This window comes from Takifugu flavidus, chromosome 13, assembly GCF_003711565.1.
Source record: "Takifugu flavidus isolate HTHZ2018 chromosome 13, ASM371156v2, whole genome shotgun sequence".
Classification (NCBI taxonomy): domain Eukaryota; kingdom Metazoa; phylum Chordata; class Actinopteri; order Tetraodontiformes; family Tetraodontidae; genus Takifugu; species Takifugu flavidus.
In genome coordinates, this window is record NC_079532.1 from 7,695,075 (window position 1) to 7,722,500 (window position 27,426).

The following is a 27,426-nucleotide window of genomic DNA, read 5'->3' on the forward strand; positions in this document are numbered from 1 at the left end:
AAAAATTGTTCTCTGAGGAAGATTTACTTACACACAACGTCCATTATCGCAAAGGCCGTGACCGGAGCACATCCAGGGGCAACCGGGGGCAAGTAAGACGTTATCGAGCGCCCATCCCTCAGCCCCAGGGGTAAAGTGAGTCTGGATCCAACGAAAGCGGGTTCTTGCGGAACTGAGGAATTTAATTAAATGAAAATAAAGTTTCGATTTAGAAGTGAAGGCACCTTCATGAGGAGACAGTTGGTACTGAGCACATACTTAGCAGCACTGGGCAGGTAAACAGTGATCCTCCTCCAGTGTTTGTACTGCGTTGAAGTGTAGACAGAGCTCTGTGTGTAACCAGCACATCCGATGGCTGGGGGCACACACTCGGGGGTGATAAGAGACCAGTGCTGACCACAGTCTGTGGAGTACTCCAGCCGCACTCCGTGGGAGAAGGAGGTGGACTTACTACACCCCATACTCAACTCAAACTGCAGGAAGGATGAGCCTGAAACCTCAAAGTCCCAGGTCTCTGCGTACCGTGGCTTCTCTGCAAACACGGAAGGAAATATCTCTTGTAGCGCGATGACATTTGTTTGTGATCATGTTATAACTGTTTCATACTGTTATTCAAGGCTACAGCTCTCCATGAAGTTCACTGTGGCCAGGGTGACACCATTAAAACCCAGAACATTTATAAAGCGGACGAACATTTTCATAAAAAAAACACAAGTTCAAGGAAGGTCTTGCATTTAGTAAAATATGAGCACAGCTGTTGCACTGACAGCCAAACCAATCCTCATCATTTTCAATGCCACGGTAAATGAAAAGTACATACAAAATCGTTACACACCCAACAGCAAATATGAATACTCTAGAAAATAACGTACTGCTGAGTTATGTGCAAAATTTGTGCATATTTCACATGAGGAGAATTTGGCAGTGCCTTATTGTGCACATGGGGACATGGGTGCTTTGTGTTTATGGATGGGTTGCCAAGTCGCTCTTGCTGCACACGGAATGAATGATCCCAGTTGTAATGTAATATTTGCACAAAGTAAATCTGCTCACAGCTTGACGCAAGCATAAATAAGGGGCAGGATGTTCATTCAGGTTTTCTCTCATTAATATTTCAGGAGCCGCGGCTCCACAGTAAATGGAAGATTCAGTTTCAGCCCGTTGTTGCGGTAACGCTGTGACATGACTTTATATTAGATCTACATATTCATCATTTTAACTTCACAATTTGGTGGCGGGTTTTTGTGGGGGGGGGGGTTTTTTACATCTTGTGTCACATTTAACCTCCACTAACACTACAACTTAGCTGCTGACAAATGATTAATACTGTAGTTCAACTAAAACTGCTGATCAGGAACCAATTGATTATTTAAACTAAATGACTTTGCTTCTAAAAAGACTCACTGTCAATAGCCACAGAGTTGAAGGTGAGCGCTGTATCCAGAGACAGACAGTCCACAGTCACCTCCCCACCCTGAACGCGGTACCAGTTGTGCCTCAAAGGAGTCGTGCCGTCAAACTTATCCTGGAACCCTGTTCTAGAGCTGTCATTCATGCCAACCAAGACATCGTCTAGAGCCCACTGGGCTGAGTGTTTCCCTAAAAACATGAGAAATAAACATATAATAGAATATTTATTGTCTGTTTTGTATTATTGCAGATCCTTTTAATCGACTGACCTTGTTGGGGCTGCCACCACCGGAATACTGTGTAGGGTGTTTTGGCCGCAGACGGTAACTCGATGGTCACCACTTGAGGTTCCAGGAAGGAACTAAAGTCCAGCTCCCTTAGGAACTGCCACTGCACACCGTTGTTGGTGGAGAACTGAACAATGACACCTAGAACAATGGTTAAAAAGAGAGCAGGATGCATTTTAACCTGAGAACTCTCGTTATTTACACTGATGCAAAAATACTGCAAAAATACTTAACCGAGTGGATAAAATAAGTACATAAAGAAATCCAACGATTACCTTCATTCCGGGATCGAGGCCTTGTGCAAGTGGGCCCCAAACTCTTGCTGCCAATTCGGATGTAGAACTGGACCAACCTGCATGTAAATGGACAAACTTCAGATCCACGGCCAACAAACGGGTATACAGAAAGCATTTGTGAAGACCACTCACCGGGTGTTGCTGGTATCCAGAGGGACTGTTCGTGCCTCTCGCCTTCCAGGGCTACTGAAATACAGTGCTTTGCCCTCACTGATGATACCACAACCACCCCCAATTTGTCCCCCACTTAGGCTCTGCCAGAGTGGGCTCAGCTTCCCTTCAAACCCTTCAGTCAGCTCAGTGGGGCTGGCCACAGACGGGACACAACTATCCTGCTCCACTGTAGGAAAAAAATTAAAACATATACTGGTAAAACAAGAGAAAATACAACCTTTTGGTTTGCAAACCATCTTTCAGGTGCATTACCTGTGTATCCCATGTCACAGAAGCAGACGCCAGAGATGCAATCTCCGTGTCCCCCACAGTGGTTTGGACAGGGCTCTGAGATGTAGACCCCATCCAATGCAAAAGGTGGAGCATCTCTATAAACACTGCTCTCTTGGAACCAGCGGAATCTGGTTTTACTGGAAATTGGAAAAAGACAAAGTGAAGTTGGGCAGAAATGGAGCAGATATTTCCACTAAGTCCTGCTGTCATTTAGTCTAGCTACCTGGCTGCGACATTGCGTGGTATGACCACAGTGACTCTGGTCCACTGCTCATAGTCCCCAGTGTTGTAGACGGTGGGTTCTCTGAGCTCACGACCACTGCCCTCACAGACACCTGACCCTGGGGTTCCTGGGAAACAGCCCTCTCTTACCAGCGCCCAGGTACGACCAGCATCATGGGAGTATTGCAGCAGTACTGGGGCAGCAGCGCTGAACTCTGACTCACAGCCAATGTTCAACTGGAGAAGAAAGAAAGGAGAAAAAATATAGATATGAAACCATTACATTGAATGGGCTGGAAATACCTCGACCCTTCCCATGATGATACCTTAAACTGAAGGGTGTAGCCATGACGCAGAGCCAGGTCTCTTGTGACAGCTACCCTATCTCCATCTGAGCGTCCGAACACCATTGCAGAGGGTGTTGGCGCACAGAAGCTGTCATTGCTCTCCCTCTCCATACCTTCATTACCCAGCATCAGCCACACGCTCATCTGGTTCAGAGGGTAGTCGAAGGCGGGCTTCTCGTAAAAGTTCTGTAAAGTCAGTGGAGGGATGAAGGTCCTTTGCTGTTTCTCAGACCCACCAGATAAATGTAAAGACTTTCAGACCGATTTTGTGGTTGTTTTATCACAAAAAGAAACAACATCATGGAAAACGGCTGCTCAGACAGCAGGAGACTAGTTTCTGACCTGTGGTAATGTGGGGTTGGCCATGGGGATGATGTGTTTCTCTCTCTCTGACAAAATGATGACATCATCAATTGCCCACTGGTCATAGCCCTCGCCGGAGTGAAGAGGCTGCCACCAGCGGAACCTCGTGGAGGGTGTCTTTGAGGCCAAAGGCAGTTCATAGTGGACAAAACTGGCGAAGAAATGACAGCTTGCTTCATTTTCTCATCACAAATATAACCCAATGGCAGCAGAAGGAGGACTTCTGTTTCCTCTCACCGAGGTTTGGTGAAGTCAGTGAAGTACATCTCAGCAATGAGACCCCAGCTGATGCCTCCGTCATTACTGTACTGCAGCAGCACCCCTTCCTCCCTGCTGTCTGCCTGGTTGCACTCTGCCCAGTCTCCGCCTACCCTCAGGTAGAACTGCACAAACTCGGCCCACTCAGTGTCCAGGTCCCAGCTCATTAGCTGCCTCAGACCAGCCTGATGACAAGACACACATGGAAAGTTAGCTACAAGGTAACGGCAGTAAAAATGACGTTTCCATGGAAGCAAGTCACCTTGCTAAAGTACAAGGAAGACCCAGATGAGACCACTCCACAGCCCATGTCAGGCGTGACTACCTCGCCACCGATCACTTCCTGCCACGTAGCCAGCAGTGCATCCTGGGACTCGAAGTCAGAGAGCACACTAGAAGAGAGGGGCGACGAGGGCTGGCAGTCTGTTCCAGAGAAACCATCATCACATCTGCAAGACAAGGAGTAGGTGGATCGGCTGAAACCGGTAAATCTTTCAAGATGAGCTCCACAAACATCTTTGGAAAGATCTTTGAAGCCTTGACCGTCAACTATGAAAAGTTTACGGAGGGTGATGGGGTATGTTAGCTAACCTGCAGTGCCCGTGGTCACACCAGCCTTGTCCGTGGCACATGTTGGGACACTGTTGGCCAATGTAGATGTCATCCAGGGCCCACTCGTCCTGCTCTCCATAATAGTTCTGGATCCATCGGAACCGCGTGGCACTCGACCTAAAGAGAAAAGTTAAAAATAGTAAAAGATTAAACTAGATTCACAATTTCTTCTGCTGTTAGGAATCAACAGTTGCTGTATGTGAGTCACATCATCATGTTGCACCTCCTAATCTACTTTTCTGCTGGAGATAGAGATTTGTGGATTTCACATTCTGGCAGGTAAGGATTAATTTTGTCATGTGTGTCAAGTTTGTTTCGAACGAGCGTGCGGGTTCTGGAGCTGTGTGAATGTCAGCTGGAGGACAACCATATCATCATATCCCCCCTGCTGCAGATGTGAATGGGGGCGCGTTGTAACAATACGTTTGTGCTGCTCAGTACATTTTCTGCAGTGACGATTGTAAAAGCAAAAGATAGGCGGTTATATTGAGGATTATATAGTTGGGGTCTTTGGGACCTCCCGGTCACACAGGAATGACCACAAATGCTTTATTATTGTTTATTACCGAGACCCTCTGACCTCTCATCACCCTCTGCAGGGGATTAAATTGCCTTTATTTAGGATTATGGAGAAAGTATGGAGGTGGAGGTACTTAGTGAGGACCATATATGGCGTTAACCCAGCTGATATATATCATAGTTAAAGCCAATAACTGTACATTTATTACGTATAAACTGTCACTGCTGTAATTCTTCGCCATGAATTATGACTAAAAGCTGTCAAAAGACTATGTGACAGCTGTTAGCTAACCTTTTTTCAGATGAGCTCGTGGAAGAGCTCAAACGAGCGGTCCACAAAATGGAAGTGTACCAAGGGCTGGTACATTCTAGCACCATGGAGAGAGGATCCATCTAGAGTTCTCCACATAGAAAGCATAAAGGACCTAAGACCGTCCACTCACCATGTCTTCTGAGGCAGGGAAAGAGTGATGCGTCTCCAGTTTTTGAACTCCGATGGGTGGTAGACACTGGGAGCCGTAAACTCGGAGCAGCTCGGCATGCCAGGCAGGCAGGCCTAGGTAGAAGAAATAAATGCTCTCTTTGTAATCCATTTTTGATAGCGCACCCATTTGCTGAAGGTTGATTACTCAGAACTCATTAAAAGGCTTTTCATCTATCACTGTGAATTGTGGGTAATTCTTTGGTAACAGCATGATGTACCGCAGACGCGACAGCCTCAGTCCCAAAGTAGATAAATATACACTAAAGGGAAGTGAAAGATTATAGCGTGTCTGACCTTGAGCGCTGGAAGACAGGCATCGAGGCTTAACGCTGCTTTCTGCGCCTCACATTCTGCTCATGCCAGATGACTGCCTTTTTGTGTACTTTGGAGAATTTGAAAAACTGACGGCGGGCTCATTACGCCCTATTCAATTCCGGCAGTCATAAAAACTTGGCGGGCACTTCTGCCTCTTGTGAATATTTATGAGCCTGTTGCGACCACAGAAAATCTTTGTTGGATCACAGGGAAATTATCTGAAATGTTACTGTGTTTTTGATAGCAGTGGGATGAAATAATACACACTGTAGTTGTGATGAGTTCTCATCTAAAGGACATTAACACCGTCAAAGACTCTTATTATTTACATGCAATTACAGGGGGGTGTTATGAATAAATGAGTCTCCACAATCAGGTACTAATTACTGGCTCAGGAGGATTTCCACAAAGTTTAAATGTAAAAAGTCCACTTGAGTGAAATTTTAAAACCACTATTTTATTTACTAGTTTATAATCCCACTCAAATACATGTATTTTAAAATACACAAAGCTTTTTTTCCTCCTCTTTTATTAAAAAGATATTCAAAGATCAGGTGTAATAGCAAACCATTATGTTTAGTCTGTGTGCTTTTAAGGGCAGAAAATACAGATGTGTCTCTTACTTCTTTCACCAGGTGCCAGGTTAATCCGTGGTTGGTGGAAAATTCCAAGCGGACCTGAGTGTCGATGTGAGGGGACGGTTCGCGGCCGCAGCCCATGACCAGAGAGAACTGCAGACTGTATGAAGCGCCGATCTGCATGGACTGGGTCTCCACATAACGGATGATGGAGCCAGGGCTGGGCTCACCAGAGAAACTGGAATACAGGACCAGAGAGTGAGTAAAGCTTTAAGTGCTGCTTTCACACTGAGTCTGGGAGGTAAATCCCACCACCTGAGGGTCCAGTCGTGTTGGCAGTACGGCTGCACATGGCCGAGATAGAACCCGAGACTCTGCGTGACGTCCAGCACGTTGCTGAAATCCAGACTTATGGTGTTGAAAAGCACGGAGGTCATGCTGATTTCATCCAGGGCCCACACGTCCTGACCGCGGCCTGAGTGGTACGGCTGCCACCAGCGGAACTGCACGCCGAACTTGCGAGCACCAGCGGGGAGCTCAACAGACACAATCCTGCGTGGATCAAAAGCTTAGAAAACTAATATGCATATAGCATTTACAGACTGTGCACATTTGAAATCCCAAGCGAGGAAGCATGTGTGTATCGACGCACTCGTCTCTCTCTCTCTCTCTCTGTCTCACACACACACACACGCGCACACACAGTTGTAGGTACCGTGGCTCATGGAAGCCTTTGTAAGCGTAGTGCTGCAGCAGCGTCCAGGTGATACCGTTGTCTGAGGAGTAATGCAGGAGGACGCCTTCTCCCGGCTGGTCTGGAGCAGGGCAGGAGCTCAGGGTGCTCCGGCTGCCCAGGCGAAGAGTAAACTGGAGATATCTGGAGACAGAAAGAAAAGATTCATGTCTGTCAAAAATGACCCCGGTGCTCTCTGCCATTCGCTGTGTGGTCATCCCATAATGTTGCCTCTCTGTTAGCAATCAGCCACAAAACAGGCGGTTGCCAGGGGGAGGCTGTTATCCGCAACATGAAATTCGATCCAATGCCATATCTACCTCTGTCACCCCCCTTCAATCTTTCTCCCACACTTTCATCCCCCTTTTATCCCTGTCCTCATCAGCAGTCCTCCTCATCATCACAATCCATCTTCCAGCAACAGAGTTAGAAGGAGAGAGAAAATGATGAAGGAGAAGTGCGGACAGCCGACTGGCCAGAACATCTGCGATATAAATCTAAAGCGAAGCTTCCCGGTTAAGCAAGGTCACACTTTTTTACCAACAAAGCGACTGTCGCGGACCAGGGTGATTTTGGGTGAACCTGGTTGCTCATTACCTGGCCTGGGAACTGTCCAGAGGAGTGGTGACCAAGTGTCTCCTGCTGTCTCTGTTGAAGACCAAGGCCTTGCCGCTCGCCAGCACCCCACAGCCAAAGCTGACCTCGGCCCCACGGAGCGAGGAGAAGCTGTGGTAGGAGGAGAGGCGCGGACTGGAGAAGCCTTCTGACAGGAACGCTGGGAAAGTCTGGGAGGCGAGCTCACAGGCTGGGCCACTGAAGCCCGGGTCACATCTAATGGAGTGAGTATAAAGCAAACAAGATGTCAGCAGGCAGGGAAGGTGGGATCCTAATGAGCGGAGTGTTTGGATTCATCATGATTAAATAAAACATCAATCATTCTCACTTGCAGCCTGTACGGGAACAATGTCCCCTTCCAGAGCAGAAACGAAGGCAGGCGGGACCAATGTAGACTAAAGCAAACAGAAGAATCAAAACTCAAGTTTAACCCCTTGTGCATGGATGGAAATGTAGTGCACTGCAATACTAACTGTAATACTGACCATTGTCTATGGCCCACATGCTGCCTGCTATGGTGCCCGACTGTTTCCAGCGGAAGCGTGTCGCATCCGTCAGTGCAGCGTTGGGCAGAGGGATGGAGATCCTGGTCCACCTGGATATATAAGTGACGGATACAGAGATGTTTACATGGGACGTGCCAGGAGGTATTATTCAAAGGAGCAGAGTTCTGATACCCGCTGTAGTTGTCAGAGGAGTAGACGGTGCTGTGAGGTAGGTGGGGTCCAGCGCAGAGCTCTGGCAGACACTCGGTGTGGAGCAGAGACCAAGAGCGACCTTGGTTGGTAGAAAACTCCAGACTCACGCTTATGTAAATAAAAAGATTAAGACAAATGTAATGTCAGCATGCCGACGGCCAACCTCTGAACGCTACTGGGATGAAATGTGCCCCACCTGTTGGCAGGCTGGTGAGAACCACAGCCCAGATTGATGGAAAACTGAGCGAGGTGAGTGTGTGTGCCAGGCAGAACGGGGAGCAGCTGCATGAAGTCCATGGCCCAAACGTGCCGGTCCGGCCCGCCGTGTGACTGCTGCTCCAGGCAGAATTTGGTCACTGGTGTTTGGAGGTCAGTGGGCAGCGCTAAAGACACCAAAGCTGGAGTCTGAGGGAGAAAGAAATGGATGATAGTGTGAGTAGATCAGTGATTAGAATTCAAGAATTTATTTTAAAAACAATGAGAGATTTGCATTTAGTTAAAATCCAAAAGATGAAACTGGTCCCTGAGGATTATCGTTAATCTTTTTAATTGGTGTAATAGTTTCATTTGAATATATCCTTCATGTCTCACTCTGTAAGACGAGTACGGAAGCGTGTCGAGGACCACACGTTCCCTCCGTCCCTCAGACTTTCCATACACAATGACATCATTTTCATGGGACTCTCCGGGGTCACAGTCGCCCCCACCTAAACGCAACACACAGCGAACCTTATATTAGCATAAATGATGTTTTGTTAAACCTTTTTTCCAGGTTATTTTCCCTTGTAAAATGTTCGTACCCATGGTAAAGTAGAAGCGGAGGTTTCCATAAGACGTGGTGTCAATATAAGGGGTGCACACTCTCCTCCGACCCTCCTTCTCAAACACAAGAGCAGAACCTGATTCAATCTCTCCACACTGGTTGCCGATGACAGCGCCTTCAATGTCCCAGCTGTGTGGGGGAAAACCAGGAAAATAAACGCACACAGTGATAAAGAAATGACGACAATTAACATGCACTCTGACTGCTATTTATTAACTATTTTGCAACATTTCAAGCTACTGTCCCCACTCATATTACACATTTATGGGATATATTCCATATTCTGTGCTATATTCTCAACAATCAGACTTTGAAATCTATCACCAACATTTTAATTTTTGAAGACACTTAGCAAAAATGTTGAATATTTACAGAATATACTGTTAAATACTTTGAAACACAACACATGTTAAGCAGCAATATGTAGGTTGTTTAACTCAAAAAGCACATCATATCGGTACAACACACACACACACACACACACCACACACACACACACACACACACACACACACACACACACACACACACACACACTCCTCATTAGCTCTGACAGAAGTTAACTCAGTGTGTCAGCCCTCTCCTGTGTTGCTTCTTCCCCTCTGTGTTCCCCCTCTATTTACTGCCAGGCAGGAAATAAGCTGATGCGTCTCTGTCACCGCCGACGCTGTGTTAAATGACAACCTGTAGCTTTATGAAGCTAAAGCACACACATGCACAAAAAGACCTGCTGCCTAAATGTTGCTATCCTGAAAGTGTGTGTGTGGAGCTGTAGAAACACACTCCTCTTTGTGGCTTTTGTCAATCATGTGTCCAGGAAGATGACCAGTAGTTGCTTCAAGAGCCCTGAAGATGACTTTCCGTCTGAAATATCTCTTTATTTTTCCATCTCTTGTTCTCATTTTAGTTGTTTTCCTAATATTTTACAGCAGTTTTGACATTTAAAGCATTGTCCAGACCTTTGTCTCTAATAATCTTGTTAATTAACAAAATTCTTCATTATTTACCGCGTCAAGAATGTAAAGACTGTCATTTTAAATGTCCATTTCTATATTTTTCTATCTAAATGTTTATCTGCGATACATTTTTGATGACATGATTCAACACAGGAAATTCTGCAAAAAAAGGTCGCCTTATTCTGGACTTACTTTAAGGGTAGGCTTTCAAAATCTTCTTCCCAGTAGCTCCGTCCTTCCTCACGATGCAGGTCGATGTCTCTGGTAGAGGCAAAACTCTGTCCGACTCCCTCGCCGCCATGGAAATACAGGGTGTTGCCCTCTGACTGGCAGGCGTGCTGGGCAGGGCAGACACAGGTGTTGCTTTAGCATTTTAATGCAGATTAAGAGAAAATGACACATTTTGGAGGGGATCTGTAAGATCTGCTGGTGAAGCTGTGTACCTTGACAGTAGCTCCAGGGAAGAACAGCCAGTTAGCAGTGTTTGGAGGATCCAAGCTGTCCTCCAGGAGCGGGGGCCTGTGGGCGCCATTGACTAGCAGCACATTGTCGAGACCCCAGCAGGACTCATATCCTTCTGGTCCTTGGGGGGGCTCCTGAGTCCAGCGGAAGCGCACGCCATCAGCCTTGGAGTGATGTGGCAGCGGTAGCAGGTGGATGACAGTGCTGCTGTTGGTGGGAGCTCTGGAGGGGACAACATGTCAGTGATAAAGCCAAAGAGTGACAAATACTGTAGTGCAGCCGCCAGTAATGGAGTGAAAGTGACTCAGGCCAAGCCTGAGTGGTCAGTGGTTGATCTATGAACCGGTCTGTGCTGCTACAAATGCATGCACTTACTCCAGCTAAATATTTTAGACACTACAGTAGATCTTCATATTATGTTGGAATAGATAGGAGAGGAATATATGCTAAAGGGGGATGGTGAGAAGAGAGGGTGGGGTCTGTAACAGATGGAGAGACTGTGGGCTGCGTGAGGAGAGACCTGATCTTTTCCATTGTGACCCAGTCATCGGAGCCGTTGGTGCTGGCAGACTGGCTGTACGACACTGTGATGCTGGGGTCTGCGTAACTGAAGCGACAGGAGCCTGAACCTGGAAACAGAGAGATAACAGGCTCAGTTATGCTGGGAGGAGTGAAGGATGGGATGGAAGAGGAGAGGTCTTTCTCCCAGGTCTTTCTGGACCTTGTTGCTTACATTCTTGCCTGAGAATCGGACTATTTTTATACCTTTAAAATGTTGGTTCCAGAGGATGCAGTAAAAATTGTCGAGGGGATCAAAGGTTGCTAATGGAGGAAGCAGACCGTCCTGCATGTGCCCACGCCCCCCCCCCCCCCCCTCCACACCACCAGGTCAGCATCTCACTCTGCGTCTCCGTCCCCCCCCCGAGCACCGTGCATTAACCTGTGCCCTCTTTATTGCTCTTGAACTACCTCACGCGCACTGTTAGACTGTCACAAACTCGGACTAGATGACAGAGGGGAGCGGAAAATAAAAACAAGGTAATGACAGAACACACAACAAGAGGAGGGAATGAATGTGAGGCAGGAGATCACAGGAGTGCACACTCTTCTTGGTTCCCCAGGGAACCGCCGGATGCATGTAATGGACATAAAAAATACAAGACTAAAAACTCTGCCATGGCCTTTTCGGTGTCTTTAAAGAATATTATGAATGATTGATTATTGTGATAGGAGAGCTGGGGAAGAGGGTTAGCAGCAAGCATCGTGTCATAGAGTTTTTTAATATACTAAAAAGAACCTTCAACAATAATCTGTGTGAACTCACCGAGGGCAAACTGCAGGATGGAGGCTGTGCTCGTGTTGAGAGGAACAGTAACCTGAGAACGAGTTAGAACATCGCCCAAAACGTCAAATGAACTGAAGCTCAAACAACAGAACATCTAGTCATCACATGCTTTGTGGCGTCTTAATGCAGTGGTGATGTAAAGTGCTGGTCAAATATAGATTTTACCAGCTCTCGCTCTCCAAGGGGTTCACAGAAGGTCACCGCTCGGCCGTGCATCAGGACCCCACACTGCTCCCCCACTGCACAGTTCGTGCACTCTGACCTGTGAGGAGAGGGAAGCGGGTTACAAAAGACCCCCGAATGGTGCAGCGATCACAACCTGGACACCCACCAGACAGCGGAGTCCAGCTCTCCCAGGAGGTTGGAGTCAAAGTCGTCACGCAGCACGGCGTGTTTGGCGTGGAGCTCCACTAAACAAGCACACAGAACACCTGCTCACAGTCTGCTTTTTCCTGTTTACGATGATCTTTGTGAGAACAATGCCCCCCCCCCCACCAACAACATGCAGACTTACCAAGGTTTGGTCTCAGGGGGGACTCAGTTGGAGCTGAATGACAGAGGAGCAGAGCAAGTTAGTGAGAGCGGATACTTTTGAATACAGGAGGAAAAGAAAAGGCAGGTTTTTAGCTGTGAAGTTTCTCTGTGCAAAGAATCATAAGTTTACTTCAAACAAATCTGAGTGAGACAAACTTTCTCTGTGTCCCGGCCCGGCTCGGCCCGGCCCACCCCGGCCTGTCTGCAGTCTCTTGCTGGCTGCCAATTTTAATTCCACGTAGCAATGAACGGCCAGGTAGCCGCGATTAAAGGGTCAACGTCAATTAACCGCCATCTCCCCAGAGAGGCGAGTGTTGTAGTCTGTATCCACTGCAAACGTGCGCAGCCATCAATCCCAGAGGACGTGCACGCTCAGAGCGGGAGGGAGGTGAATGTGGTCGGCGTTCAGAACTTACTCAATCACGTGTGTTTCTACCGAGGCCACTTGTAAATGCACAGCAGGGATTTGACCATTATACTGCATAAAGCCATGTTTAGGTAACGTCACCATTTTAGTCATAAAAGAATTTAATCTTCAGTCTCTTTCATGATCGCTCACTTTTAATTGGTGCAGCGGTAGTAAACTGAGTCCGTTTTATCTTCTTTACTCTGCTCTGGGTTTTTAAAGACTCCCAGGCTGAAGAGACGGATTAGCTGCCACATTATTCTCCAGCCAGGATGAGCCAAACCACCTGATAAAACACACTCAGATAACAGTCGGGGTTCTTTTTAAAGTTTAATTCTGGACTTTGCACAGGTGGAAAAGTCCTAAAATAGGCTGTCTTGCGTCTGAACCCACTCATAAACAAGAGAAGCTGAATTAAAAGAGGAGCGAGATCTGCATGGTTTAATGGCTCCACCAGTATCTGTTCTCTGAGCCCAGGCTGTCCTCATTTCTCTCCATAGGATCCAAAATCTAGCCTCTCAGAAATGGATTTGCTATTCACAGACTGCCGGTGCACTCTCATTCCCACTTTGCAGCCAGTTCAGTGGCATCGACTGTTGCTGCTGCTTCAGTGGGCTCCGACAATCAGCTCCATGGCCTGAGACGAGGCTCAGCAATGAAGCCCACAAACAGCAGATAAAAGGCCTTCTTAGTCTGGAACTCTAATCCCCCGACGTCTAGTGATTCACACAAACATGTCGAGATAATCCCAACATTTGTAACCTGACTCTATATGTTTCATAAACATGCTCATTATATTGTAGGGCTAATAAATTGGGTAGTCGTGTATTCAGTTTTCCATACTGAGCATGAACAGAGGATGTGTTAAAACCTGTAATCCACTTCTCAAACTGACATAATGATAAACGCTCCGTTGGTATTCCGCTCTCTCCATAGCAGAACAAGCTTCCAAATTTCTCTTGTGCTTTCTAAGCAAGGCATTTGGCTTGAAAGAGAAGCTCCTTTTTTGTTGGATTATCCCTTCAAACTTCTCCAAAAAGCCTCATTTACAGTTTTCCATGCCGTGCTTCATCGCACTTTTCAAACACCTCTCCTACTTGTCTTCTATGAGGATCCCTCCTCCGTGCACAAACCTCCATGCACGCTCTTTCCGTCTCCCCCTGCCTAAACCTCTGAACATTGGGAGCAGACAGTGGTGCTCATTTCACTCCGATTAATCCCCTCTCACTTTCTTAAAGACTTCAATTACTGCCTCCTCTACTTGCAGCTCATCTCCACTAATGCCTGTATCTCCATGGCCAGGGCTTATTCTCTCTCTCTCTCTCTCTCTCTCTCTCTCTCTCTCTCTCTCTCCCTCTCTCTCTCTCTCTCTCTCTCTCTCTCTCTCTTCTCTCTCTCTCTCTCACACACACACACACACACACACACGCACACACAAACAATAACAAAAAGGAAGAACTTCTCAATAAACACCACCACAGCTAATGTAGCCTGATTGCTGACAAGCTGCTGGGGACTAAATGAGCGTAAGCCTTTGGAGACTCAAACATCTTGCCACAAAGAACTGAGGGCACAAGTCATGTTAAATCAACCCCCCCCCCCCCCACACACACACACACACACACTCTTCATCTCGCAGCCTTAATCTCCTCTTCCTCCTCTTTTCTCCACACCCTGTAAACTGCACCAGTTTCTCACAATCTCCCTTGTTCTACTCTCGTTTCTCGCCTTCGTCTGACTCACACCCTCTCCGTGTTTGAAGTTAAGGTCCTGTGGTGGACTCGCAGCAGCAACTACCCTCGCATGGATGCAGGATTCAATTGTTCTGCTTTTACCATGACCAGAGTGAACCTGGAGCCAAGAAACTTTAATTTCGGGCTTCATTTATGACAATAATCAAGGTGCAACTGACTGAAACAGGAAGGAATTATAATGTAGAGCATATTCTTGTTCCAAGCAGCAGACCCTGGGCTGATTCTACAGCTACAAAAAGTGCAGGGACAAGAAGAGCATCTGTAATGATATAATAAAATAAGATAGGAAAGAGAACAAATACAGCAGCAAGGATGGGTGGAGGAGGCTAGACAGCGAGGTCTCAAGGTTTCCGTGCAAGTGAACAATGAGGGACGGCGGTCGAGCCGGTGCTCAGCCAAACACGCAGGCTGGCAGACGGACCGGGTGGGTGGGTGGGTGCTGAGGACATGGAAGAGTGGAGGCCACCTATCCCTGTGCTGTTGTGCTGTGATCAGACGTACCTCGGGGAGCTGTGGCCTCTTTGAGTTATTTGTCCCTTTAATAATCCGTCTGGGCTGCAGTGCGCTCGACCAGGCCCATAAAGACCTGATTTATCCCCTGACTGGAAATGAGAGGGCCCAGCAATCCTGGAGAGGATTCAGGGACTACTAGCCCTGCTGACAGGGGATAGAGCTGATGGACAGCCTGCAACACAAGTCAACAGTCCTCGCCGCCCCCCTCCCACTGCGCTGAATGCTCTCATCTGGGCTTGATAAGTCTTTTTATGAGCGCTCGATAGCCAAAATTCACTTGTGTTTCATCCTCTTGCTGTCGGTTCATATCTCCGAAGCACTTCAAAACTGGGACGGGTACTTGCATTTTGCTGCGTCGAGCTCCAAAACAGCCGTCTGAGGAATTGATGCGTTTGAATGGAGCAGGTTTGCTGAGGCCTGGTGGGATTTGCCCTCTGACTGTCCAGGCTCATGTCTCATGTCCTTTTGGTTCATCCATTTCAAGAAATCTAGTTCTAAGTTCTAAGTTCTCCTCTGACTTCTTGAACTAAAGTTCAGTGTCTGAATAATGTCTTCCACATTTTGTTTTGTTCTTTCAAATTCTCTTGTGCCTTTTTACGGCTTCGTTTTAATCACACCAAGCTTTAATTCACACTCCACACTTACCTTCTTGTTCTTGCTCCAGTTCTGGCTAATATGTACACTTGCTATTAAAGTCCTGGATGATTACCTCTGATTGCCATCTTATTTAAGCAGCCGTCTGCTTCTCTATGGATCATAACCCTGCTTTAGATATCTCTCCCTTCTGCAAGCTTCAAAGCTCAACTTTTAAGTATTTAAACTGGCCCTCTACCTTTATTTTACCGTGAATATTTATGAATTGATCTCAGCTAATTTTACTCAGAATAGCCTGATCTTCCATTCCTGAGGTGAAAAAGTCAAGTATTCTAATAATAAATTGTTGCTTTTTCTTTATAAAGCCACAGAGGAAGGTCATTTTAACTTCACGACGTCATTCTTCTGAAGTTGCTAGCAGAACAAGTGAGATGAAGCGACTGGTCATTTACGTCAGCGAAATGAAGAAACTCATTTCACTTTGGCCCGCTTTCCTTTTGTGTTTCCTCGTCTCGCTTCCTCCTCTGTGTCTGTTCGCCTTCTGTTGCCTCGAGCGCGTTCTTTTCTCATTTGTAATTCAGATTTGCGGGCGGATCGTTCAGCAACAGAAAGAGCGCTGAGTTATTGGCCAGTAAAGGAGCTAGCCTACAACAAGGTCAGCCGCCCACTCGCATCCTTTCACCCCTCCTTTTCTTGTTAATGGGGTTTAATCACGTCCACTAAACACCAGAATCATCTGTGTGCTTTGACCTTCAGGTTCCTCTCTCTCGTGCTACCACTCTTCCCTGCTATTTTGTCAAATGTCTTCTCTGTTAGTTAGAAAGAGCCCCCTTCTCCTCATCTCCAATTGGACCTCTCCTCATTTACAGCTTTTGAATGTTCTCTGCAGATCTATATTTTTTAGAGGTTTCCTTCTCTGCAGCATCCCCACTCCAAGGCCACGCAAGGTCTAAATCTCAGCTCTGCAGCTTGTCTGCTGTGATTAATTGTCTATTAATGTGCCACTGCAGGGCCTTGGCTCTAAACACGTAAACGACTGTCGTTGGCTGCAGACATTTCATCTGCAGAGGGATGAGACTGGGGCAGTGTGTCACTGGTGGTGAGAGGTTGAGCTCTCAGGCAAGGAGACTGAGGAGAAGAGCCTTCAGTTCTCACTCTGTCACTCTTCCAGGCCTGACTGAGGGCTTAGTTCCAAATGGGCATGGAGCCATAAAGTTGAGAACTTTTCAGCGTGCCCTCCAACCAGTACGACTGTATAAGTAGCTGCAAATAGGTTGTTTTTCCAGAGGGAAGACTTCCTACATTAGCTATTCAAAGGTCCTACATTCCTAAAAGACCTATCTAGGAATTAGAGGACAGTCTCTAACATTTCCTAGCTTGGCTACAGTCACCATCATGTCCCCAGCATGTTGCCGGTGGCCACTTGTCATAGCTTGTCCTCAGCAACAGAGGTCGTCTTGTTTAATAAATAAAGCTGCATTATTATTAGTATTAACAAAGTGGTGTTTCTAAGTGAGCGAGGAAGATATCTTATTGTAAACAAGCAATTATTGTACATGCAATAAGCATGCAGAGTGGGACGGCGCTCTCCATCAATAAGTACTTAAGGCTGTCACAGACAGTGGCGTAAGTCTCTGACAGGGAGTCTGGGGGAGAAAGCTGAGTTTAGCATAAGCTGGAATTAAGCTGGCAGTATGGGACACGCAGGCTTCCCTGGCTCTGCTTCATCATTAGGCGGTAAAAGAAATCATGAAATTGCTGCGCGGCAGCCGTCACTACGGAGCAGCACATCATCGGCATTGTTTTATCTGTACTGACATCCCACACTCGGGCTGGACAGTAATGAGAAGTGAGGAGCAGGGAAGGTATGTGCATCGATAAACATGAAACACCCACAGCGGTTACCCCTATAAATGTATATATTAGCCTGCTGGTACACTAAAGGTGAGATATGAAGGGTGATATCTGTGTTCTCCCCGGGACCGTCACTCACCTCCCTGCTCGCAGAGCTGTTGGGCCAGAGTATCCTTAAAAATGATTTGTCCTCGATACGTAGCCGTGGCTCTAAAACAGAGACAGAGAGGAGAAGGTTAACAGCCCTGCTCTCAACATATGTGGAACATAAAGACAGGGCTCTTTATCCGTCCCATTTTAATGTAATCGAACAATGCAATCAAAATCTTCGCTTTGCAGAAGTCTGCAGGACAGCTGGAAAAGTAAGATCCAACTGACGGTCCTTGAAGCTGAAGAGCCTTAGAATAACCCCAAATTACCTACCGAACCCCATCCCAGCCCGACACGCAGACCCAGCCCGTTTATGGGTGCCAAGGCATTTACTCGTTCATCTCAGCCCATGAATAATGAATTGGTCCGTCATTAATTAGTAAAGAGCTCTTGTGCCCGCGCAGAACTACCAAGACAACATTCTTAATTACACTCATATTTCAGAATTGGGCGAAAACTAATTTGAGTTTGGTATTTATGAATAAAAGATGGCGCGTAACGAACAGCAGGGTGGGGATGTAGGAACAAGGCCCTTAAATATTTACCGAACGCGGCCTCGGCTCAAGTTCACTCCGCGGCTTTCTCTAACTGCCAGGGGACGGGGACGGGGGGGGGCAGTTCCTCCGAGGAGCACATCTGACCGCACACACATCATTTACACTCACTGAACACATCTCTGGCAGGGAGGGGGGAAGATATGACTCAGAACTTTTAATTTCAGGCATCAAACATGAGGACAAAGTAAGTATCTCTCATGTGCATTTTAGCGCGTCGAACATTTCGGTTGAAGTCTGTGAAGCTTTGATGTCTGTGACTCAATAACTTGTCATATCATTAAAACCACAAGAGGGCATTTAGTCCGCAGTCGGGAGCGTGTGATCAGCCACGCTGGTGTCTTTCCTCCTGTCACACTCCAGCAGCTCGTGTGTGTGTGTGCGTGTCTAAGTGCACGCGCAGAACAGCACTCGTAAACACAAAACATTAGTCGAACATCTAAACATCAATTTGACTTTCTTGCAGGGAGGGGAGCAATTAAGGGCCTCGGTGGGTTTTTTCCCCCTCGTCTTTGCCCTCCTCTGACTCCAACTGGGGATCATTCATCTTGTGAGACGGAGTGTCATCCTCTCCCTTCTCATTAGTCAACTGGCAGCAATCTGAGAGACGGAAAAGAATGAAAAAGCAGCCTAACACGAGGGGGCTGGAGTGAGCGATGCGCAGAAATGGAGGAGGATTGGAGGGGATACGTGGCAGATTTGGTCCAGAGGAAACGGAGAGGGGTGTTGGATGGTCCTGTCTTTCAAATGCAGAGATCTCCCTCTCAACACGCCCTCGCTCTGAGCCACATATGAGCTTTAACACGTATGCAGATGGACAAGCTGTCACTCAAAAGGCTCCCATAAGAGCCTCGAGTGGGTAATTACCAAGCATGTCCTCCATGTTAGATTACATGTTGCTGTCGGCCATAAGTGTCCCCCAGGAGCCAGCTTGACAGATCCACGCTAACCACACACACGCACACACACACACACACACACACACACACACACACGCACACACACACACACACACACACGGACACACACACACACAGACATAACCTAACACCATATGCATTGACATAAAGCAACAGCAATCTCAAAAACAGCAAAATTCAGTGAACACAGACCACACAAAGATCCACTTTTAACAAAAACACTTTACTGTGTTTGGTCATTCTGCCACTGTTGTGTCCTTAGATCCCAATTAAAAAGAAACCATTCCGTCCCGGGTCATCAGGTCTGGTCGTAATCCAGATTAATATGAGGAGTAGCAGTCTGAGTGGTTCCAGGTGCCCTCACTGATTTGACACATTTGGACCAACGTTGCTCCCTAATTGGCCGATTGAGGTTCTATATTGAGGACCAGCTGTGATGATGATGCCATGAAAAAAAAAGATAGCCTAAAAAAAGGCTAAAAAGAATGGACAGTTAGTCTGGACAAGGTCTGACTGCTTTTGCGGAATCGCATTACTTCCTTTGCGCTCCCTCTGCTCCTTAATTAAATACGCGCTTTAAAAAAAAGGCTGCCGGAGAAGATGCAAATTTAATGAAGCCCCGCAGAGGAGGGATTTGGGAGTTGTTTGGCAAATTACCTGCTTATTAGCTCTGGGTCAATGAGATCTAATGGTGCAAACAAGAAACAGTTACTGCTCAAGATACAAGGAGAACAACTGACCTTGATAGGTTGAATAGGTAGTTAATGGGCTCATTGTGGGGAGAACAGCAGTTCGGGGTGAAACGGGAATATTTTGAAGCTGTGATTTTCTTATTGTCTGACCTTTGCACCTTTCAACCACCCCTGACTCACTTTTTTCCACCCTCAGTCAGGGTCAGGCTGGGACAGGGAGAGGGATCTCCCACGCGCACACAGAGCAAACAACAGTCATATGAATCTCCACAAGTCAAAGAGCACATTAGCAGAAACATCACGCACATCTGGGGTGGACCCCAACCCCCCCGTCCCCAGAGCACGGTTCGTTCTGCTGCTTCTGAAATTGCGTTCTACCCCTTTTTCTCAATCTGCACGCTCTATTTCATCCAGAATTGATAAGGAGGTCAGTGTCCCACCGGCTGGGACACTGACCTCCTGATGGGAGGGAGCGATGCTGGAGCAGAACAGACGTGATGTGGACGATTTGTGGCTTTATTGATCAGATGTCTGAAGTGTAATATTCATTTTTCTGTGTGGGCATGTGTGTGCACGTGTGTCTGTGTACACAGGTGTGATTACAGGGGTCACGGCCTGTCCCTTGGGAAATCAGATTGTTGATGCAGAGACCTTTAGGCTAAACAGCTCAATGGAAATGGTTCCACCTTAAGGGTGAATTAATGTAAAATTAACACACACAGAAAGGTTAAATGCATAAACATGAAATCTGATTTATACGTGAGATTCTGTAATAAACTGTATGAAATTTTGGATTATTGTTGGCTATTTAAATGAAGCCCAGATTATGTTTTTGTTTCTCAGTGGACCGACACCTTGAAGGAACTAGTCACACAGTCACGGGCTAATAAGGAGCTTTAGGGAGGAGGGAGATCATTAGGAGGTGATTTTATGTTAAAACCAACTTAAAGATTGACTGGAAGAGTAGAAAATCAATATCAGGGACCGATAATGGGAGAAATGAGATGCGGTGAGATTGCTCAAACTGTCCCTCCGGCGCCTGACCTTCGACCTTTGTCCTCTGACACATGAGTGTCATGAATTTAAAAGGTCAATGCACAATTTAAACAGCACCCCTAAAATCAGCAGGGAGATTATCAAATGTGTGAGGCTGCCGCGTGGTTGTTGGTTCCATCCCCAGCTGCGAACAAGTTGTGCTGTCCTGAAAGGCGATATTTTAGTATTTTAGACAAGTGCCTGAATGCTGAGATGATCTCTGCCATCAGCATATGAATGTGAGCAGACATGGGAATTCAGACTTGTCACATAAAGAGATTTGAGTGGTCAATGATGACAGGAAATAAACACAGTCGGTTTGTCGGGAACTCGAGCATGAGAGCGCAGAAACATGGTCTTTAATTGCTCGGCTCCTGATTGACCTGCAGTGGCATCCATCAACCAAAGATGTGGAACATCACACACACAAAGGACTGTGAGCCATTAGAGCTTTAGAGGTCCTTTACATCTCCTCACACAACCACTTTGGGAAGTAATTAAACTGCCAGGATCCCACAGGGAGACAAGAGAAACATGTTGCACACAACTCCAGCAGCCACAACCAATAGTTCCGAACCGACGCGTTTTAAAACGAAGACAGCTGCAATTGCACATCGCAAGGAATTCACATGCACAGGCGCGTGTGCACGACAGCCTTGAGGCTGTAAGTGAAGCGGAATAAAGGCAAAGAATAGAAGAGACACCCCAGTGCATCTTTAAATTCACCAGAGGAGCCTTTTAACCATCCTCACCTCTGTTAAGTGCAGCGGAGCATTCGGCCCATTACGTGGCGGCGTTGCCCGTTCTGTCTCAACCAGGAAATAGAAGTGGGGCACATCTGTGTTTTAGTTGTCATTAAAGCTTAAATCGTTAGCGCGGGCCTGCTGCCGACAGCCACTTTAGATCAACCGAGGTAGGTCCAAAGTAAAACAGATGAGTGTATCATAGGTCTGGGGGTTATATTTATTGCATATTAATATACCCATTTACACAATGATATAAGCCTTCTCAGTCCTTCTCTGCATCCTTCCCTCTTCCGAGACCTTCCCTTCTTCTCAGGTGGCGATTTACAGCCACCCGGGAAATGAGTTCTTCTGGATCCCCACATAACTGCAGTCCATCACACCACTGCCAGTGATCTGTTACCAGAAACACCCCCACAATATTGCCCATAAAACTGCTCGCAGGCCCCGTATTGATGCAGCGGTACAGCAGCATCAACTCTCCGAAGGACATGAGATGTCTGCGCCTTTAATTTAAATGCTCATGGGCGCCGCCTGCAAAAATGGCCCTTGTATCAATCAGGGTACGGGGAGGGGGGAGCATGACAATGCATTATTTACATGATGCGCAGCAAAGAAAAATCCCTGCTTGCTCACATTTACTTCCATTTTAAAGGGAATTTTCTGGAGGCATTAATTGTGACAAAATGAGCTCCGCGCGTGTGTGTGTGTGTGGTGTGTGTGTGTGTGTGTGTGTGTGTGTGTGTGTGTGTGTGTGAGCAGTAATCTCCAGCCAGCTGGACTGTGACTGTCTGACTTTGATAAGGTCAGCCACAGAGGCCCCCAGTTTTCATATAGGCGTGGCCCCCCGCCAGCTCCATTGTTATTACTGGCACACTGCTGAGGTTTACGCTCATGCAAACACACACACACACACACACACACACATACACACACACACAGAAAATGTTGAGGAAAAATCCTTATAAGCCGACACACACTCCATGGTAAATGTGTTTGCTGGCAACGAAAAAAAGCCGGTAAATCTGTTTGGCTCAGTGGATACTGTCTAAATGGCAGCTCCACTTCAGCAAATTCCCCAACTGAATCCGTTTCTGTCAGGCTGTCCATAAAAGTCTCCGTCAGACGGTCCAGCGCGTCCCCCTCCAGGAACTGAGGGGTTTGTGGCGGACACTGCCAAAGTGTTTAATTTCATTTTTAATGTAGTTGTACTTTGAAAGCACCGATGTGAATGTTTCACTGCGTCTTTTGTGGACGACTGGTGATAAAAAAAAGAAATAAAAAAGACATTAGCTTGTCATTGAAATGACCTTCCAGAGATTAGAAGCAGATGAAGATGAAGACGCTGTCAAGGCTGAAAAACACAGACTTAAGTAAGTTTGCTAGAGTTTGGGTAGATTTCTAAAGAGCGCCGTAATGTTGTAGGGAGGGTGAATGGGGCAAAGTGAGAGTCGTGGGAGTTACAGCACTCGTCTCTCCTCTGTTGCTCCGCCAGCAACAGCTGCTAATTGCATTTTGACTGATTATCAACACGAGGCCGTAAATCACCAGCAAGGAGAACTGCGGGGACGGAGAGTCGGAGGATGTTTCCAGTCGATAGAGATGGAAAAAAATATGAGTAAAACCAGACAAAGCAGCCGGCGAATGAAAATGAGCGAAGCTCGTCTTGTGGAAACTCCAGGCTGGGAGCTTAATCTCAGTTGGGTGAAACGTGAGCGAGGTGTGCCGCGCTGTTGGAGGAGGGGGGCCTGCGCGTCTCTAAGGATGGAGAAAGGACAACTTACAGGAAGTTGACGCAGCCGGTGCCCGGTGGCGGAGCGATCCACACGAAGCTGAAGACGGAGGAGGGCTGGTGACTGACGTGGGAGGCAACCACGCTGCAGACAAACTGGGTTCCACTGAACTGTCGCTCTGGCATCACACCTGAAAGAGGAGGAGATGTATCATCATACATTCTGTAATTCAGAAGCCTGTGTACATCAGGGGCTTCTTAATAACCTTCCCTTCTGTCGGGATTCCACAGAAAGACAAACAATTCCCCTGTTCTGATTGACCAGCAATGCTTTGGGGGGACCAGTCTTCAACCGTCTCAAAGGAATTCCTTTTAATCTGGACCAAAACAGCTCGTTAAAACTGTTGAGACCGAAACGGGCAGCAGAAAAATCACGTGAATACAGTCGCGAGCGAAAAGGAGGCAGAATATTGATGACTGCAGTTTTCAACATGCATGCATACACCTGAACCACTTTTCAGTTCCTTTCATCATTTTTTCCCATTTACTTTTTATTTCATCCCTCACTCGTTTGATCTCCCGCCATTGTACTCGGATTTTTTTTTTTAACATTCCACCTGCATCCCACAGGTTTCTTTTTTCTTTTCCAGTACATCCTGCTTCACACTCCTTTTCTCATCCTCCGTCTCTCCTTTGCTCTCTTTCCTTCACTGCTTCTCTACTTTCATTTTCTCCGCTCTTATTAATGAAGGTCTGCGTCCGGCTATGATTGCACTGACGGAATGACATCATGTCACACAATCTTTCCCTCCTCATCTCAGAGGAAAAGAGCGGGATGCTTCCCAGCTGTACGGAACACTTTAATAATTAATTGGAACAAAACTGCCTTGTGTTAAGCTTGTGTGTATGCATATCATCCCCCGTCAAAATGATACCACACAAAGTCAACAGTGCATGCAAAACGAAGGCATCAGACCCCCTTAACCATGCAGAGGGGGCAGATCTGTGGATGATGACGTGCACTGAGCTGCAGGCCACTGCTCTGTAACCTGCAAACACAAGGCCCTCTCCTCCATCATAAGTCAGATCACTGGAAATGATCAGCTGTGATTTATAGCTTCACAGCTTTAATATGCTTCCTTCAAATCAATGTGCTAATTAATGCAAATGTGCGTGTGTGTGTGTGTGTGTGTGTGTGTGTGTGTGTGTGTGTGTGTGTGTGTGTGTGTGTGTGTGTGTGTGTGTGTGTGTGTGTGTGTGCAACCAAAACTAGTTTGCATTGCTGTTGGTGGAGCAACAACTATATTTGACCTGTGGGATTCACGGAGTTCTGCTTTTATTCATGATGTAAATAACCTCTATTAAACTCCAGTTCAACCTGAAGGCTACATAATTCAACGGTTCCCCATTACAGCACTGTATCGTGTCATTACATGTGTGGGGAAATGGGCAACGCACCCAGTGGGTCAGATTTACGATACGTGAAGGAGCTCCACGCCAGATGTCATTGCTCACTAATACTACTGTTGTTCTAGCAGCAGTCGGCTGCAGCCTCTCTCTGGAATGATCATCGTGGACATGGAATTAAATGCATGCAAGCTCCGATGGAGGGAAGGTTTTTAAGGTCACCACAGGGTCAGAAATCCCTGGCACCTTGAGCTCATCCTGTAGCTTCTACAGCTACTTTTCCTGGTGAATAATCTCTTGTAGAAGCAAGGAAGCCCTCGTTAACCTCACTCCGTCACAGGAACAATTCAAACATCAGCTTTTCCACCACACGGTGGTGGGTTTGTGTCTTAACAGGAGACTGAACTCATACTGGAGAGGCTGGTGGAGGGAGGGCGGAGCTTAAAGTGCGGATAAAAACATACATAGAAGGCTGAAGATGAAAAGAGTGACTTGTGCACTCCAGGACACAACAGCACTGAGACTTCACACCACTCACAGAATTCATATTCCCGCTTGGAAAATACGCTCAGGCATGAAAATGCAAATAACGAAACTGGTTTCTTTCATGTCAGGGTGTGAAGGGAGCGAGAGGAGGGGGGAGATCGCTATTATTCAACAGGATTTCAATCCTAAATGCTCCAGTAACGCAACAAGCTGCAGTGATCTTGGGCTGAAAAGAGTGCGACGTTCTGAGGACTGGAGCAGCAAAATAAGCAAGAGACTACACAAACTCCTGCTTCCTTCCACTCAGAGGTCACAACAGTAAAACAGAAATATAAATATTTAAGCAGACAAATACAAAAGCAAACCCCAACCGGGATGCCCCTGTGCCACAGATTAGCTGTAAATATACATTAAATTCAACAAATGCTGCTCCATGGGGAGTCTCAAGGACAATTAACAATCAAATGTGCACACGCGCACACACACACACACACACACACACACACACACACACACATGCAGTTCTTTCATATGCAGATCTGACACCTATAAGCTGTCAGCAGTGATTAATGGCTCAGTGAATATGACCTGCTAACATGACCATGGAATGACTGGACGCACAGAGACATACAACCTAAGGCCTCCACACACATGCACACACACATGCACACACACACTAAGATAAATGGAAACATGAGAAACAGGAACCGAGTGTGTAAGGATTTGCAAGGTCATGTGCTGGATGCTTGTGAGGATGTCAGCCTGACATCAGTCTTTTCAGGGGTTGACACAAACTGGGAGGTTTATGTGTTCATATCCCCCATTATCGACATCTTCCCATTATGTCCAGCCTCAGTCTTTTTAGAACCCTTTTAATCGTTTTTTTGTCCTCTTTGACAGTATTTTTATCTCCGTTCCGTCTCATGTTGCAAAGCTAGCGAGCATTACACAGCCAAGCTAAAAACAAGCTCCAGACAGTCAAACAGATAGAGTCAGAATTCTCCCCCATGGAGCAGATGGGTAATCGTTGGCTCAACCTGGCAGCGACTTCACACTGTATGACTGCGGGAGTCGCTCTAACTGGCATTAGCGATGGTTTTTAGGCTGGGTGGCAAAGTGGGGAGAATTTCGAGAGGCACTTTTCAAACTGATGGGTGCAATTACAGAATCATTTAGAGGGCAGTACCAAATTATTCCTGTATTTTCCACTCATTTCATGGCTGTCCTTCAGCGTTGTCTGGACTTTGGAGACCAAAAAATATTTTTCTGAGTGACCCATCTGTGTGGGTTGTTTTTTTTTTTTTTAATATCAGCTCATATTTTCCAGTGGAAACTCTTGAAACCCACAGTAAACCTACTGGAACGTTGGTTCTTACGTCTGTGCCCATGAATGTATGGGAATTTGTCAAAAGCCAGAATAATGCATCTGTCAACATGTTCCATAACAGAAGGCAAGACAATGGGGACATAAATGATACATCACAACAGTAGTGACAGCCCAAATGCTTTGTGCTGCTAAATGATCCATGGCTCTCTGTGTGTGTCTGTGCACGTGCATGCACTGTATTCACCCATTCCAACATCACGCTAAGCGAGCCATTGCGACACATGACAACCAGACTCTGGCCTGTCATTGGCTGAAATGGGCGTCCGGCTCGGAATCTGTCAATCACACTGCCATGGAGATGCCTTGGCAGCAGAACGCTGATGGCAGGGGTCGCCACGGCGTTGCCAAATGGAAGCTGTGCATTAATATGGGTGGTGAATGAAGCCAGTTGCCAGAGGGAAAGGGGGGTAAGAAATTCTGTGGGAAAATGTGAGGGTCGGACGCTGAATGGGAGACACCTGGAGGTCTGCTGAGTCGCATTTGTGTGCCATTGAACATGAAGAAGAGCATATATAAGATGCACGAACTCTATATGTTTTTCCCCCCACCTTGTAGGCAACACTCTCCCCTGAATGCAGCATGAATGAGTCCATTTGCGTGATGATGCGATGCAGCTATGCATTCATGCCACAAACCAATCTTTGCCCAGATGTATACAATCGCAGAACAATTGCTCTTTCATTTCGGCTTCCATTGTATCTCCTGCATCCATCATCAATAAACTCCTGAAGGCAAGGCCACGCACCCCCACAGCACGCACAAACGTGCTTATTGTGAGGACTGACAGGCTGGCTTTATTGAAATAGAACTATTTGAAAAACGGTATGGTTCTACATGACTACCGAGTACAGACGTCCCCTTTAAGTTAATGGTTACGCTTGTGTACAGTGAAATA

The 27,426-nt window shown here is 46.7% G+C and overlaps 1 protein-coding gene across 5 annotated transcripts in view; it reads right to left on the minus strand.

The window, feature by feature from the left end:
* reln (reelin) overlaps positions 1–27,426 on the minus strand; it is a 59,717-nt gene that overhangs the window by 12,014 nt on the left and 20,277 nt on the right. For all 5 annotated transcript variants that reach the window (XM_057053050.1, XM_057053051.1, XM_057053049.1 and 2 more), the window contains exons 3-35: positions 23,304–23,442; positions 17,565–17,635; positions 12,285–12,317; positions 12,102–12,180; positions 11,936–12,032; positions 11,750–11,801; positions 10,946–11,054; positions 10,407–10,647; positions 10,156–10,301; positions 8,985–9,136; positions 8,776–8,891; positions 8,381–8,589; positions 8,164–8,292; positions 7,972–8,081; positions 7,815–7,881; positions 7,469–7,702; positions 6,854–7,015; positions 6,454–6,690; positions 6,184–6,376; positions 5,205–5,317; positions 4,222–4,359; positions 3,893–4,079; positions 3,610–3,815; positions 3,352–3,523; positions 2,989–3,195; positions 2,664–2,899; positions 2,420–2,577; positions 2,126–2,333; positions 1,973–2,049; positions 1,680–1,838; positions 1,405–1,599; positions 259–532; positions 32–172 (exon numbers count right to left, since the gene is read on the minus strand). In XM_057053050.1, coding sequence (XP_056909030.1) covers positions 32–172; positions 259–532; positions 1,405–1,599; positions 1,680–1,838; positions 1,973–2,049; positions 2,126–2,333; positions 2,420–2,577; positions 2,664–2,899; positions 2,989–3,195; positions 3,352–3,523; positions 3,610–3,815; positions 3,893–4,079; positions 4,222–4,359; positions 5,205–5,317; positions 6,184–6,376; positions 6,454–6,690; positions 6,854–7,015; positions 7,469–7,702; positions 7,815–7,881; positions 7,972–8,081; positions 8,164–8,292; positions 8,381–8,589; positions 8,776–8,891; positions 8,985–9,136; positions 10,156–10,301; positions 10,407–10,647; positions 10,946–11,054; positions 11,750–11,801; positions 11,936–12,032; positions 12,102–12,180; positions 12,285–12,317; positions 17,565–17,635; positions 23,304–23,442 — 5,047 coding nt within the window. The remainder of the gene's footprint in view (positions 1–31; positions 173–258; positions 533–1,404; positions 1,600–1,679; positions 1,839–1,972; positions 2,050–2,125; positions 2,334–2,419; positions 2,578–2,663; positions 2,900–2,988; positions 3,196–3,351; positions 3,524–3,609; positions 3,816–3,892; positions 4,080–4,221; positions 4,360–5,204; positions 5,318–6,183; positions 6,377–6,453; positions 6,691–6,853; positions 7,016–7,468; positions 7,703–7,814; positions 7,882–7,971; positions 8,082–8,163; positions 8,293–8,380; positions 8,590–8,775; positions 8,892–8,984; positions 9,137–10,155; positions 10,302–10,406; positions 10,648–10,945; positions 11,055–11,749; positions 11,802–11,935; positions 12,033–12,101; positions 12,181–12,284; positions 12,318–17,564; positions 17,636–23,303; positions 23,443–27,426) is intronic.